This window comes from Dufourea novaeangliae, unplaced genomic scaffold (genome assembly GCF_001272555.1).
Source record: "Dufourea novaeangliae isolate 0120121106 unplaced genomic scaffold, ASM127255v1 scaffold221, whole genome shotgun sequence".
Lineage (NCBI taxonomy): Eukaryota > Metazoa > Arthropoda > Insecta > Hymenoptera > Halictidae > Dufourea > Dufourea novaeangliae.
The window spans coordinates 2,949,649-2,967,353 of NW_015374115.1; the positions used below are offsets into that span (position 1 = coordinate 2,949,649).

Genomic DNA, 17,705 nt, shown 5'->3' on the forward strand with positions numbered 1-17,705 from the left:
TTACCGCCCCGATAAAAGTCCGAATTTTCGAGTGACGACGCTGTTATTTAGTTATTATAAAAAATGCTGATAGAAAACAGTAATGTTAGGGTTATTAAATAACATCTGATTACGTACTTGAGAAATTGATTAGTTCCTGTGGGTGGTGATGCAATTATTGAAATTTGTATAATCAGTATAAGTTACGGAGTTTATTAAATTATTTATTCGGTTATTAATTTTGTTCCAAATTGAATTCTTCTCGACTCTGGTGGAATCGTCCAAGCATTTGAAATATCCGAGCAGCACTTCGAGCATCTGAACGTATTCAATTCTATTCTACGGAAATTGAATGTATTCGAAATATCCAAAAACATGGTACCAATTTTAACCATATTTAATCTATTCGAGTAATGTTCACTGCTCTCTATAATCTAATCGTCAGACCTAATTGTAATCCTTATAATGAGGCACTACCAACAGCTTCAAACTATCAAACTTCGCAAAGCACTTATGCAACTAATATAATTAACAACAAATGAACTGAACTATCCCAACTATTCGGTTAATGTCATCCTTGAAACTGTCCCCTGTAACATCCTTTAGATATTAATAATTCCAACAGCCGCAAAATGACAACAAGTCGCTACAGAAAGTTTCATCGAGTTCGACGATTCCATCTATTACGTTTCGGCGGTGTACTAATTAAAGGCTTCGCAAAGGGAATATTAGCGTCGGAGGGAGGGGAAGGGAAGGTCGAAAGACGGGGAACGCAGAATCCAAGGTGAGGTCACAGGGGAGATAATTTAGGAATGTGGTGAAATTTCGTAAAGCCCTTGACCGTGCGCGCGGGCTCATCTCCTGAACTCGAAATTAACGCTTTGTACGCAGCCCGTGACCGCCCGACACTCTCATAAGACCGTTTTACAAACTTTCTTAGGATGAACTTTTTACGGCGACTGTATTCACGTAAGGGAGGAAACAACTTCTTGAACTTAATCGCGGGACCGTTTTTTTTATAGCGTGTTCATTTTAACCAATTTAATTGGTTATGTTCAATTTTTCCAATTTAATTTGTCTCTCGGTGTCAAATTTAACACAATGGTAAAAAATTAATATAATGAAGAGATAAATAGTTTCATTTGCAAATTTTTTTTTAAATAAAAATTGCGACGCCTCAGATATATGTATATACATTTCACATGACAGAATAACTTAGTAGAGAAATGTATCGAATTGACACAAGGAACGGATGAGGGTTAATTTAATATTGTTGAACACTCAATCGTAAACACTGCTATTAGCATCGGAATAACCAGCACTGAATGTATACTAAATTAAATTATATAATATAATAATATAAATAATAAATAGTAGATAGAATTTAGCATAATATAGTATAATATAAAATGTATAGTAAATTAAAAGTCAACCTAGATTCCCCCAAAAGCACTACTGTAATCTCCGTAATCGTAAAATGGGAACTATACAAACTGCCATTTTGACTAGTTTGGTAGGTCTAGTGTCAAATTGTCCTGTTTCGTATAAATTGGATATTGTAAACTGTAATTTCATGATTCCAAACGAAAAAAAATCAGCCAAATATTTGTAAATCACGAATCTAGAGATCATTAAGCACGGTTTCATTCTCTGTATTATAATTTAAAGAATATAAACACGGTGGCCACCATATTCTGAGATACTTCTTTACGTTGTATCCCAACTGAAATGGTTACATTTAGTACTAAAAAATTAAATGTAATTATATTGTGGAGTTGATGCAATGATCGGTAGAATTTTATGTAAATTTTTATGTCAACAGACAATATTAGTAGAATGAACATCAAATAGAATTTTATTTTCTTTATGATAAATTCTCCATGAATTCGAAGTAATATAAGCATTCCGTGAAATTTGATGAAAATACCGATATTATCGCGTTATATAGACAAATATATGCTATAAATACATTTGTTTTTGTAGCGATATTGATGCACGAATCATCGGATAATTATTTCACATGATATTTGTTGTATACATTCGTTACAAAATTAATTAACGCATTCGAGACGGAAACAATTCGAGAATCCATTATTTCCGATCGTTTCAGAAATTCTCGATGAAATCAGCGAAGACATGACTATTAACTTACCCGAGAAAGTCCCTGGGAATCGATCGATCGAGGAGAGAGTCCGCCGAAGGTAGTTTAATTATCCATTAGTTTTAATCAACCATCAGACTTTTATACCGGGACACTGTAATTTAATGGACGGCTGTGGATTGAAATTTTACCGGTGGAATAACGGTGATTTTAAATGAAAACGATTTGCCCGTGGACGCGTAATACGGGATAATTGCGTTTCGTGCGCAACTTAATAGAGTTACGCCATTTTAATTATGCACCGCTCGCGCGCATCGTGTTTCCTTTTCTGCGTATCGTTTCGCCCCTGGTCTCGTCATCTCTACCGCTGGTTTTATTTACCGAACACACCGAGGCCGGCTGAAACAAAACAAATAAAGTGGGAGGAAAAGTTGTATGAGATATTCCACGCAATACTAGATAATTATTGCTCATAATATTTACGGAGAAAATGTCTTCGAACGTAAATGCGTGTATTTGCTACTTTATCATTCAAAATGGGAAATCGATCGATTCTTGTAAATTGTAAAGACGATTTTGAACTGCGAATTAAGTAACTTTGAACTTAATTTAGTTCCAATTTCCATATCGTCTTCAATACTTAATACTGAAATTATTTCTTGGCACATGACAGAAGCTTCCAATTTTTACGGTAATTGCGAAAGTTCGTTTTATTATTATTGAATTTTCTGAAATTGTAATATTCGATATCGATCTGTTAGCTTGGATCAATTTATTCATTGATTTTGCGAAGATCAACACAATTTAAATAAAGGAGGAGAATTTATTTTAGTGTCTATAAATTAATCCGTAAAATTCTATATTTGCATGAATATCCTCAGCCTATTATTACAGTATACGTCTGACTACTGACACTCCACTACTACTTACGTTTCGGCGCTTCTTCACTTCAAATAACATTGACTTTATATATTCTACGATATATCGATTAGCATTAGTAAAACATTGAGTCATTAAACAATTATCCAACGATCTTACTGTATACGTGTTACGCCGTTTATTTCTGGGATACGCTGTGTCCACAGAAAAACCGGGCGAATTCGACCGGGATTTCCACGGTTCCCGTATTTTAAATATATTTTAAAGACCGCCCAATCAATTTCCGTTCCCAGGTTTCCGGAAGTTTACAGAACACCGGTCATGTTCTGGTATTCAGAGCGGACCGTGACGCGAAGGTTCGAGTGAATATAACGGGTGGCCCGTTGGCCTATCACTACCAATTCGAGGAGATCTACATTCACTACGGTCAGGAGGACGACCATGGCTCGGAGCACCGTATCAACAACTACGCTTTTCCCGCGGAGGTGAGTGAATCTTCGAAGAAATTCGAACACTTTTTTTGAGAACCTATTTGGTCATCCCCGTAAATTTATATCTTTTTCTGGGTGTTAGATTTAAAGTGAGATAACTCACTGCAATATTCACTTACCAATTTGATGCACACTTTTGTCTTTGGTAATCCGGAAGTACAGAAAAAAAACAAATTCAACGAATATCTTTGAAATGACCTTGACAAAAATATAGTATTTCGTTTAACCCGTTCATTGCATCTTTTTGATATCTTGTACAAATTTTTGTTCATAAAATCAAGAACCAATAGTCATTTTCAGACTATTTAAATCATTAAAACGAATCACTAAAGTGACAAAATAGGGGTCTACTGTATATAGTAAACAAATGCAGTTAGCGAGCTTAAAAAACACGAGATGACTTTAGTATGACCTTGAAAAATTAAAGAAAAAATATTTTGATTTCACAGTGACATTCTACATAAAAAATGACAAAAATCTCGTTACAGTTTTGTCCTATCACTTACTGTTCGGTAGTTATATCAAACGGCACTTATCGTAGAACACCCTGTATAATATAGTAAATCTTCCATATAATACAAATCACTCCAAACTAAGAGAAAAAGAAACGAGGAATAACATTCAGATACAAGAATATAATTTTTCCAATTAGTCAATAAAAAATATTGTTTGCCACAACAGTAAAAATGCGTTCGAGGAACGAAAATACAACTTCGTTCCAAAATAAAAAAGAGAGAGAAACACGAGCACAATTGTCACAGTTATACACGAAGCGTACGCAGACTTCATCGTTTCAAGGATTGTACAACGAATTTTCGGGAGAATTTGTACCTGGCTGGGAAATTTAATACCGTCCCGGTCTGGCGGTGTGCCCCCGGTAGAATTCACTTGCGAAACTGAAAAACTGATTTTGCATCCACTTAGTCAACGGGACGAAATTCCATTACCTTTCACACTGGAATTTTGTTCTCTCAAGCCTCCACCGGGAACTCTGACCGGCATCGACGGAACGGAACATGAACGAAAAAACAAGGTGGGCCGGATTAACGATTCTATTTGTGGTGGAATTCGACGGTGTGTTCCCCGATTCGATGTGAACGTTTCACGCGACACGATACCCCTAACACACGTAAAAGTTCACGTCAAAGATTCAGAGACATTCAATTTTAAATTAAAGCGATGAATCCTCGTTTCGAATGATAATCGGTTAGGTGTCGCTTTTAATTGATCAGGATTGTCGCTTGTATTTCGATTTTTATTCGTTGAGAATCGATTTAATTCAGTTTTCGTTCTATTTTCCGAACGTTAAAACTACGGCCATGATTTTTTTTTCTAATACTTTATTTGTACAGTAATCCTTCGATGATTGCGACATAAATAACGGCGTTATTTCCACTACTGGGAGGGGCTGGAGGGATACCGTCTGGAACCAATCAAAACAGAAGCTAAACAGAGGCTCAGCTTGGTGCATAAAAAAAAACAAATTTATGACAGGCTGAAAATGTTTCCGCTTTGCCACGAGAACTCGTATCTGGGTGCCGATTTTTCTTACTTGAATGAAACTGAAAGATTGTCGAATTAAATTTGTCGAATATTTTTCTAAATGTCTCAGAAAGTTTTACGAGATTCTTTAATGCCTTTTCAATTGTCTGTTAAGGAAAAGTGTTCTGTATTCTTTTTAGAGAGAAATTTGTGTGATTTCGATCATAAATAATAGAGAAATAATCACAAGAAATACTTAGATTCACTTAGAATAGCAATGATTTTTTAGTTTAGGTTCTGTCTGACTTTCAACGACCTATACTACTTACTCTCAATTTATTTCCAACGCTCACAGAGAATATCGTGTTTTCAATTTTTGTCAACGAGTATATACACATCGTATAATAGTACGCGCAGGCTTCATTCACGATGCTCTGTGAACAAAAACCTCGTCGTCGGTCGCGAAGCTGCTAAGCTACCGCCCCGTTCTCGACAAGAAACTATCATAATTCCGAAATATAATTACCGAATAGCGATAAGTCTAGGTGGCTTAACGGGGCCAGACTGGCGGCGCGGTTAATCGAAATTAATCACTTGGGTCGGCTTAGTAACGAGACGAATTAAACATTAGTTAAACGGGACGCCACGATGACCCAATTAACTATCGCTCCGGCCTGCTCATCCTCCAACTTCGGTCCTCCTCTCGTATACGTGTACGACCCCAATTCTCGACGGGACGGGCAACGGGCCGCGAAAGAATGTCACGCAGTCCCGGTTATTCGCGGCCGTTACAATTTTAATTAGAGTCAAGAGTGTGATAAGGTCGCCTCCAACAAGAATTTCCTCTGTTCGACGAGGCTCGATTCTAATTCTGTCGTTTAGATGTCTTCTTTAATTTCCCTCACCGAGATGCGTTACGTGTACGACTAGTTTATCTGAGGACTCTCTAACATCTCGAAAAATATGAATGATACAAAAACATATTTCCGCGAAAAATCGTATGACATCAAGAGGGACATACTCTTGTCTCCTTGACCTTGCAATAACCTTGAACCAGCATGTGAAGGTCGTAGTAAAATTTTTAAACAGGAACCGATATTTTTACTTACATATTCTTGTCGTTAATTTACTCTTCAGCTTCGACTCCTTCCTTATAAAATCAACACCTACCCGATTGTGCTACCTTAGACACTCTGTAGATAAAAAGGTACTTTAACATCTCGGTATCTTCTCTTCTGTGACTCCACCTCGGTACTAAAGGGTTAAGAATGGATCCTGATGCAGAAAGAACAAACTATCTATCCAGTACACCGATACTTCCGGTTCAAGGGTGTTCACACACGCGCGTGTATCCAAAAGGAACAGGGACTAGTCCGCAGTTTCCAAGCGGAGAATCGTTATTTTCTCTTGTCGTTTCGATGCCGCATCAACGCCGTGCCTGAAATCGATTCGAGGTTAATCGAGCACATAATTCAACGACGACGCAGCCGAAATCCTCTCTCCGTGCTGGCCACACGCGAGCGAGCGAGCAGGTGCGAGGCTCGACGTGCCGTAATCAGCGGCCGTGCTTGCGGGCCCGCAGCTGCATCCATTTTCGTCGTTCTGCTCGTCGCCGTACTCTCTTCTTTCGCCCGGTTCCTCCCACATCCATACAGTAGCGTTTTTTTTTTTTCAGATGTATCAGCCTCGACGCGCTGGCTAGGTGTGTAACTCTCTCGCTGACGAATGAACTCGCGGACACACGCGCGCGCGCCAGCCGGAATGATAAATCCTGAATGCTCGTTGTCCGCGCTGGTGGAAGTCTGTATATCACGCCTGGATACCCTTCTTCTCACACGAAAAAAATAGAGGGGAATCCCGTGGCTGTGGTGTTAATCGATTTTGTGGTTGGGGTTTGGGGATGAGGTATAATTACTTATTTGGAGGAAGGAAGAATTGTCCGGTATGGAGTATTTCTAAAATATCAGTACTCGATTTTTATGTCAATTTACAAGAGTATTCGGTGGAGGTGGCTAAGTTGTTTATTGTGCTTCGTTGATCTTCGTTTTCAGTAGTACAAGTCAATATAGTACAGGAATCACACCGTTCTCAGTAGTGCAAGTCAACGTAGTACGAGCACCATACCATTTTCAGTAATAAAAGATAATGTAGAGATTCACTTATCGATACGGCAGGTATTACGAAGCGAAGATTTTTTGTATAGCTTGTTTCTTAAATTTGCGACTGACCCAACTGGGTCAATTAGCGAATGTGGTCGATATTAGTGAGTCGTGCGAGAAGGTATCTTTGGTAATCCTTCAGAGGTAGAATCTGTTTAATTATTATTATTCTTTGTAAATATCTGATGACAAAAATAACGACATTTATGTGACGTTGCATTTCTCGCAAAAATTTGTCCTGGAAGCGTTGTATAATATCCATATCAGACTTCTTCGTGCAAGTGCACAGTTGGATTCCATACGTCCAGATCGGGAAGAGTGTCGCTTTGCAACATGAAAATTGTCCACGAATTATCGGTATCAATCGTAACATAAACTTCTAGTAGTACGAGTCGACGCCACCAATTTTCAGTAGAACGAGTCAATAATTCCGATGGCAAACAGATCAATCACAACCGTCCAGGTACATTTCGCTCGACACGAATAAATATTGCTCCACGAGTTTTCTAACCGTATGGATCGTTAGTCGCAGACAGTGTTAATATTCCCCAGTAGTACAAGTCAATAAATATCAGAGCCATTAGCGGTGCCCGGTAGCGCGAGCCAATTCGAAGTCGCTAACCATTAACAGTAGTACAAAGGGCAAATATCAGAGAAACGTGGCACGGAATAATCGTACTGTGGTTACCTTGCACGACTATTTTCCTCGTGTTCTTCCGCTTTTTTTCGCTCTTTCACTCTTACCTTCTTACGTGCAATACATCATCCGTCCAATTTTATGCACGAAATTGATTCAGATTATCCAACCGGTACAGAAAGTTCGCACGAAATTTCGCTCTTAATCATGCCGGCCGTTAACTTTCACCAGGTTAGTCCCGAGGAAAAAGTAAGGAGCCATTTTCGAGGCGTACAGTTGCAGAAGTACTTTTGACGAGCCGAATTACTCTTTAGGGAAACACCGATGAATTGACACTAAACCTACCAGACCCGTCAAAATGACGGATTGTAGATTTCTTATTTTCTTTTACATTATTATGCATTAGTAAAGGTGTAATACTTTTTACGGAATTATTATGACGTTTAATTTACTATGCATTTTATATTATATTAGGCTAGACTGTATTATATGTTATGTACGTTATTAATTTAATTTAGTATACATTCTACGCTGGTAGTTTTGGTGATAACAGAACGGTGAGAGGAAATTATTCGCACCGATGATACGATTGCTTGATATATTCACTGTCGCGTCACTTGTATATGATTGACAAGGATTTTACTGTGGATATTACGTAAATCAATTTTTAAAATGAAATATTAACAGGTTGAATCACAAATGAAAACAGAATTAAATAAAAGGTGCATAATATTACACGTGATTGTGTTAACAGCATTGAAATGTTTACGAGTTGTTTTGGCTTTTATAATGTGACTACTATAATTAATTTGAGCAGTTACCAAGTCAAAGAAAATTTTTCATTGTGTTTAAATGCTTAATCAATCTCGAAAATCTTTACTTTTTTAAAAAGTAAAGTAGAATTACATTTACAACGAAGTAGAATTTAAATTCATATGGTGTTTCATTCGACTTCGAGGAACATCTCGATTTTATACAGATTTCTGTTTCACTCAGCGAGAAACGAAAACGTCGACGGCAGACGTTTTTGTTCTCTTTTTTCCACGAATTTGACCGGGCATTCGATTTGCGTGCAGATATGCATGTAGACCGGGTCAAATAAAAATGGAAATTACGGGACAGTTTACGCGGGGAATCAATGCGATCCTTTCCCCGGATTAAAATTTTATTTCCAATTAAGCGACGATGGGGCTTCTGTGTTCGCTGTCAGTGATCGACTTTCCACCGCGAAACGATATATACATGTATATATTATCCGTGGTAATTAATCGTGACCGGTTGTTCAGTCGTTTGTTGTATTTGTTACTTTATAAAGAAGGTCCGTGGTCAATTCGTTCGTATCGATCGCTCGGATAATTTGCCGTCATTATTTCAATTATCGCGCGCGTGTCGCTAAATAAATAATTAGAATAAGGAAAAAGACCTTGTGAACACCGAAGGTAGTTTATTCTTATCCTTTGTGTTAAATCATCCCTCTGTTCCTCCATTTGCACACACAACGAACTGCTAAGGCTAGACATCGACTACGAAATAAATAAATATAAAGATTAACGAATTAACTTTGTAATTTTCGTTTTAGTAAGATTCTTTCAATTGGGCCAAGTTATGCGAAAAGATATCAATTCTCGAAGATCTGAAATGAAGTAAATTTAGTTTGATGATTTTAATTTAAAAAAAGAAAGCAGCTTTATTCCTATTGGATATGTTTTATTCCTTGTTGTTTTACAATATTTTCTAATGGCTTACTTAATAATTAGTAGTACAAACAATATTATTTTTAATTTTCTGTAGTTAGTTTTAATTTTATATTTAATTTTCTATGGCTTGGTAGTCTTATAATTATATAACGTAAAAGCTGTTCTATGGGTTAGTTGTTTTTGTTTTCAAAATAAACATCACAAAAGTATTGGGATTCTTATTGTGTTTAGTAAGTCTTATGGTACAAGCAAAATTTCGCGCCCAAATTTTAAATAATCAAGTCTGTAATAAATTCATAAAATTCGGTGTCGATTAACGATACATCCAGGTGGTTACTGGTTCAATTACTGGTAATTTTAGATGAAATCTAGATGAAAAGAATCTTCACAACTTTCAGTGTGGATAAGACATCCATGTTGCATGTCCAAAGTGTAAAACTAACCTTAATCAGGATCTTAGTGCAGATCAACCGTACACCACATGTAACTTCTATCTCCACCATTGATTAAACACATATTATAAAGTATGTTCAACGAATGGGATGGGCAGGGACACATCTCTGAGCAACAGTATACACGAGAAAGTCCAAGTTAATCCATAGCCTTGGGTCCCCTTTGCCGCCCATCCACCGCAGGAAGCCATGGGGATGGATAGAGAAAGAAGACGGTCGAAACGTGACAGGGGGTGAGAGGGTAGGGTCACGGAGAGGCGAAGGGTTCTGTTTGAAAGCTGTACGCGAAGGACAAGGGGATTCCCAGAGCCACCGGTACTCGAGCGAGTCTGAACCATTACCGGCATGTTTGAGCGGCGAGCCGCTTTGATGCCGAAAGCCTACTCGAGAAGGAGCTGATGGAGTGGCTCGAGTGCTCCTCGAATGGCCCATCCTTGTCCCCGCACCTGAACCGGATGTCCACACAGGCCTGTCGGAGTAGTTCACAAATTTATGGCCGGCGCAGCGCTAAATTCGGCTCGCCTCGCACCTCGCATTATTGCCCCATTAATTATTGATCATACCGAGCCGGTCAGCCGATGTCTCGGGGATGATGTTCAAACCACGGGATCAATCGAATGCGTCGTGTTTTCTTGAACAATTGAAATGTTGTAGAAATTAGTTTTGTGGGTCTAGTCTTGTGCGCAACTTGGACTGGAGTCGAATTCACGATGCTAGTTGGGGACATGTTTGGTGGCAGCTATTGGGGAAAGCAATTTACTTGTTAATTGTTAGCTTCTGATCAGAAGAAACGTCACTTTTGTGGGAGTGATATGACGTTCAAGGTGGGAAGCAAGATAGGGATCGTATCTAGAGTGACCTGGAATATTCTGTTATTGATCATAGTGGGCTGGTTAGGGGATGATGATCGCCTCAGTACGATGAACAATTATAATCCATGGGAACTGGTTTTGTGGGTTTACTCGGATTGCACTAGAGATCAGGGATTTAGCTAGTTGGGGACATTTTTGCGGCAACCATTAGGGGACAGAGACTTCCGTCAGAATTAAGTGTATTGCTTGTTTGGGAGTGACACGATGATCAAGATATGAATCAAGATAAAGATCATAACTATATGGTCCTGGAGAATTCTATTATTCCTGGAGAATTCTATTATTCTAACTCTTTGTCATATTGAAATGTGTTTTCTCTGTACTAACTTTTGTTTTCAACCTGGATTCCACTCGAGTTGACGACTTTTCGCTAACTTAGGACATTTTTACGACCATTCGAGGGAAAGCGACTTATGCATGTCATAATTGTTGGCTTCAAACTCGAAGACATGTCACTTGCATGGGAGTGACGTGATGATTAAAGTGTTAATCACGATAGGGATCGTAACTAGACCAAACTGGAAAATTCTATGAACGGTTGGGAATTTTGTGCACGCGTTAACAAGTATTTTCGCTATAAGCAGCGAAGCTATATTCCCTCATTACGATATTCGGGGATTATAACTTCACCCTTAACCTGGTTTCCATCCACGTAGCGATCCCGCTCGTTGTTCCCATAAACCTGGTTAACCACTTCTCCTATCTCTAACTTGCTCTCTGGCCCCCCTCGTATCTGTTATGTCCGGTGCAATCTGTTTTCTTTTTTTTCATTTCAGACGTCGTGCGCGTCTACTCTTACAGTGCTTTATGGTTTCATTGTGATTGTAATCAGAAGAGGTCCTTATAGCGAATATTATTCATGTTTATGTTAATTACAGTCAAAATACTAACGTAATATGTACGAAGAAGTCATAATTAGATTTATTAAAATATTGTTGCTACTCAGCGCCTCTTCCTTATTTTTAATTAATTTTTTTAATATTAACAGCAATAACAAAAGTAAATGAATAATATACAACACAATAAATAAGTAATTTGTTCATTCAGGTCTCGAACTTCCAGAGACTTTTGTGTCGAACTATATGTTTTTCTTTTATTCTCATACGAGTAGGCATTTTTCTTTTACTCGGTAGTCGTACTACGTTCGTAACATTATTAATAGCACTGCCATGAGCTTTCCTAAGTCTCCAGTCTCGAATTCTCTTCGTAAATGAAAATTCTCATCTAATTTGAGATTAATACGATTAACACAACTTATTGCGTAACGAATACTTAATTTTTATTAACAATAATTGATTTCTGTTATCTCTTAATTATTATCTCTTAAATATTAAGCTACATTTTCAACTATTAAACACGCTTCTATTGGGTCATTCCATAAGTAATACGAATTTTGTTTGATGTTTATAGAAGTTGAAGTATAAAAACGTAATTAAAACTATTAATCATCTACCTGCATATATTTTCCCTCATTTTCTACAAAATTTCACTATCTTCCTACCAACATTATCAATAACAACTTCCAATTTTCCTTCCACAAACATTAAAGAAAGTTAGCATTGCTTATGAAATGACCTGATATTTCAATGGATGACCGCCTAAACTAAATTTTTGCACTGATCTATTCGTTTAATTTCGTTCATCTTCATTGATTGCGCTTCAATTCACAGACCTCCATATACGTAACAGGAATAATGCTTGTTTCTATTGACAGCATTATTGATTTTATCATTACCGTATCATTCCGCGGTGCATCGAGTATCTGGACACCAAAATTTGCTTTCCACTGTTCTTGTTTAGATTGGCCGCATCTGCGGTCGATGTCCATACAGACTTGCCTCCTATTTATCGGTTATACCGATTCCCGTGCCTGTTTACTTTAAATTCCGAACGGTTGAATCGCTTGTCGTCGCGAATTAAAAGTAACCGGTTCGTATCGAGTCAGTATCAGCAGATGAAACTACATAAAATTCATGATAAAAGCAACCGAAACAGTTAAAATTAGTAGTTCGTAAATCCACAAAAATTATTAAAATATCGTTACGGTGTATTTTCTGAGATTTTTTCATAGAAGTAGATCTCGTTCGACTATGATAAACGCATTCATAGTCGATAGTTCTTTAGAGTTACATTGAAGAATACTCCTCTTTAAATAAAAAATATTAGGTAGTTGGATAATAAAAGTCGCTTTTAAATTTCGATGTTTGAACGATTACGATTTATTTCGGAACAAATACTTTTAATCGAAATAAGATCTTAGTTTATTATGCACCAACCTAAATATTTAATCCATGTTCGACGAATGCAGGGTCATTTTGACCCAGGTACAGGAATCGTCGTATTCCCCGTTCAAAAGTCGGACTCTTGATCTTTATGTATGTATATGTATACAGTAGCGGACAAAAAAATGCCACTATTCTGATTCTTTATATTTCTATTATTTCTTAACATCAACTTAAAACCTTAATATACTGTATTTTATACAGCTTTCAATTCTCTATCAAAATATATACTAAACAGGAATTAAAGTTTTAAATTGATATTAAAAAATTAAAAAAACTAAACGAATCGAAAAAGTGGTAACTTCAATAAAGTTTCACTTATGGGTCAAAATGACCCTGTATCGTCCTACCACGTCGATCCCAAAACATCCGTCTCCTAAATATTGATATTCTACCAGCCTACAAACAACAAGGATGATCATCCTTTTAAATAAAATTAATATTTAAACGATCTTATAATATCAGTTGCAATTAAAGTCTGAAATAACTCGAAGACTGGAAGAATTCCAACTAAAAGCAGATAAATCGTTAGCATAAGAGGTTCCCCTAAATATCACGAACTACCTCTGACATTTATCATCAAGTAGCGTCCGAATCGTCTGAATATCTCGTGTTTCAATAATTGGATCACGTCGACGTCGTAGCATCCGTTCTAATTCGTAATCGGGATCCATCGATCGACCGGTTCAATTTTATACATCGGATCGAATCGAACTAATCCGCCGCGAGATTAGACGCGCGGTTATATTCGCCAGTGGTCGGCCGCGAACCGAATTTCCTGCCGCGTGATACCTCCGTCTAATTTAACGATCGTGTATTCTTTTACGAGCTTGGTCTAGCTAGCGGTTCGTATAACTTGCGGTATGTAAATAACGTTCACGAGGTATCGCGTTTCGGGAGCGCAATATCGGAAGGGAAAACAAGAACGAATAGCAGTTTCGGACGCGACTGATGATCAAAGATCGTGCGGTTAAGTGATAAACCTGATGCGTGTGGGCTGTTTCATTTATTTTAAAATAAATTTGGCGTAATTTTATGGCTCTAGAATGTTGGCAATAGGATCGTAGGATGTTGAGGATTATTACGTTGTTGCACGTGATACGACTGTTCCCAAACCTTTGACCCTTAAACTGCGAAACACTCGGAAAAAGGACGCTCGCTGTGTACGGAGGGACTAACAAAAGTTCGTTTAGTCGGTTCGAAAAACAAAACAAAAATAATTATTCACGGAATATTTTTAATCTTTATAAATTTTTTTTCCACGTAACTTCCCTTAATTTCTATAAATTTTTTTAAACGATAAAGCCATCTTTCAAAACATTCCTCAAAATCGTGTTTTTTTAGACTTTAACCGGAGGGCTTACACCTTTTGGGCTCCATACCATCGACTTTGTTTGGTTTTCGAGGCGTACTTGTAGAACCAAGGATTCGTCGCCTGTTACGACTTGATTAAAGCAGATACTCGAAAATTACATTTTCGTTCATACGTTATATACATTCAATATTATCTTCGATTACATGAAACAAATTCTGACGCATTCGAGACAGTTATACAATTTGATTATTACAATAATTATTCTCAAACATAAGGTAAAACTTTAAAGTAAACCTTTGCACAAATAATTGCGTTGTTTACCAGTGAATTTTCCGCATTTCCTCCAATACAATATCTAAATTTTGATTTCCTCGGTACTTCGAACAAGGCTCTCCGAAAATATTTGCGACATTCGTACGAAAATAGGTCTTCGTGCGGATTTTCGTGTCGCGGTGGGATGAATGTATATATATCGGGTGTACCTTCGACGAAAGGCGAATTCGAAAGTCGGTTCTTTCGGGCACGCAAGTAGGTCAAAGAACTTGAGCCAGCCTGAGCTGTGTGCATGTGTGTGTGTGTATGGACGGGCGCGAATGAAAAGCTTCCACGGCCATTCTCGAGGAAATTCCATCAGACACACGAAATCCGTGGCTCAAGATGCAGCCGTGGAACTCGAGTTCCTCTTAAATTCGACTCCTTTGAAGATGTCTGCCCGAATGTATCGTCCTCGTTCGACGTTAACGTCGAATTAAATAATTCGATAAGCCTGACAATAGAGCGTGAGTCTGTCTTAACCCCCTCAGGGAAATTTGGGCACATACCAATTCTTTCAATGAAAGTTTCAATGAAAGTTTCAGTATGTATATAACTAACATAAATCTTCGATACGTAGTTATTAAATTTTCATGATAACCTCAGATTAAGAAGTTGTAAAAAATGACCTTTACTTTTTTCTTCGTGATTCCAACCAATTACAACTTTTTCAATTTTTTTTGTACACATTATTTAGTAAACTAATAGATAACCTCAGATTAAGAAGTTGTAAAAAATGACCTTTACTATTTTTTTCGTGATTCCAACCAATTACAACTTTTTCAATTTTTTTTGTACACATTATTTAGTAAACTAATGTCTCTGACTTCACAAAAGAACTCAGGACATTTGGATGAATTTTAAGAAAGTTGTTCCGTTTTAAACGAATACTTTTGATACCCACTGTAACAAAGGAAGCTTCAAATTAAAATCTTCTCTTGTTCTGGTTGGCACGAGTCCAGGAGAATTTTCTAAAGTCCTTTCGTCACTATGTTTCTCTGTTGGAAACGGATAGGGTATCAAAAACTGTCTGTTCCGTAGAAAAAATCACAGAGGATGACGTAAACTGGTAACTAAATTGAAAACGAATTACCAGAATGGAATACCAAGACGTCTGCAAAAATTCCACGACTTATTGAGATTTTGTGAGACTCGAGAATAATAAAATGCTGGTGCCACATTCATATTCATAATTCAAAAATAAAGGTAGATCTAATATTTATTCTTAATCATTTCTTCCGTAGTCGTGACTTCATTTTCAATTACATTTAACTTCATATTCAATTTTCCTTAATTAAGACAGACGTCTACAATTTTTTCCAAGATGAAATTGAATTCTGAATATTAGTGAAGTTATTTCTACAGGAACCAAGAACCGGAAAATAACAAGACGTTTGTCCTCATTTTTCTAATTTCCGTGCCAAAACTCTGTTCTTACTTAAAATAAAGATAACCGGATAAACGAACGAAAATACGACAATCTATTCGCGACAAATAAATTCCCATTAATAAAGAGAATATTTTCAGACATCATTAATAGAATCCAAGAATAACAAAATGGTAAATGGTTTATCCTTATTTTCATAACCATTCAAGCCATTTGAAGTCAGGAATGAAAATACATGCATTAATTATTCTCAACTACAACTGTATTTTTAATTAAGACTGTATCGTTTCACGGATTAAGCAAACAGATAACGAAGATAGTTCGACAACAATTACATCGTAACACGGAGGAAAGGGGCTAGATTTGTAGGGTCCAAGAGTAAATTAGTCGCAAAACCAGAATCGTCTGGCAAAATCTAGGGACGTCCAATCGATCGGTTAATTCTAGCACCGGTCAAAATAGATCAATTGCTATGGAAATCGGCGCTGTGTGGGGATCCTGAGGACCCTTTTGATGGGCGCGCAGGTATTCGCCGGGAGACCCGGCGTAGCTCCCTAATGGTCAAACAGCCAGCGACGGGATTCGAGTGCTGTTATTATGGCACCGGGGCGGGCACAAATTGACAGGCATAATTGGTTTAATTTCGGCGTGAAGTTAGTCCAGGGCCGTGACCAGTCGCTCGAAAACCATTAAAATGCACGCCTGAATACCTCAGCTTAGGGGATTTGTTCGTATGGTAGCTACGGAATTTCACTTATTTGACTCCATTCTACTAATACGTAAGAATTGTCAGCATCGTACTAAATATGGGAAATAAATTACTTCATAAATAGGTATATCTGAATTTAGAATTATCTGATTTTTCTTCTGAAGATGCTCTTCAAAGCTTTTTACTAGCTATCGTAATAATATAGAAATCTTTGTATTTAAGTTGATAGATTGATTCTTCTGAAGATTTGGAAACGAACAAAAATTTGTTTAATTGATTTATTATTCTGATTTCATACTGATTTCTAGAGAATTATTTGTGCTATAATTATAATGGATGAGTATATACTTTCTTTTAAACCATAATATAATATTTCATGGTGGGAAATTAACGTGAAAGGAAACGAGATACTGTTGCCCAGACTGCGACTCTTATCAAGAATCACGTAAGAAAAATAAAAATATTCGTGTGAAGAATACATTCTCATACTATCTACAGAAAATACAGAGAAATTTAATTCACAGAAGCAGTAGAAATACTTTCAACACACTCGTTTGTTCTAGTGAGCACTGGATTAAGGTGCATACTTCCTACAATTTCGCAGACAGACAAATCTTTTAATGAACCAACTAAAATAACGTCCATCCAAAATAGAGAAAAATATAATATTCATTATCGATTAACCATAAAATATTCACTAACTTTGAATATGTGAAATATACCAGTGTCGCGTCATCAGCCACTAACAGTTAGTCGTCACAGTGTTAATAAGAACATATCAATAGAATGTAAAAGGTGACTAGAAATCACGTCACTATTTACAAAATTATTTAATCGTATCCTTATCGTCTACCATCCAAGCTGGAAGCCATTTCGTTACGAGCAGAAGCTCCGTTGATCGATCGAAAAAAAAAACTAGTCCGTAACAAAAACCGTTTAATCCTCCGAAGA

At 37.2% G+C, this 17,705-nt stretch overlaps 1 protein-coding gene across 1 annotated transcript in view; it reads left to right on the forward strand.

Moving 5' to 3' along the window:
• Nucleotides 1–17,705, forward strand: part of LOC107191060 (carbonic anhydrase-related protein 10) — a 113,522-nt gene that overhangs the window by 58,191 nt on the left and 37,626 nt on the right. Inside the window, exon 4 of the mRNA XM_015580007.1 lies at nucleotides 3,253–3,444. Within this exon, the coding sequence (XP_015435493.1) occupies nucleotides 3,253–3,444 (192 nt within the window). The remainder of the gene's footprint in view (nucleotides 1–3,252; nucleotides 3,445–17,705) is intronic.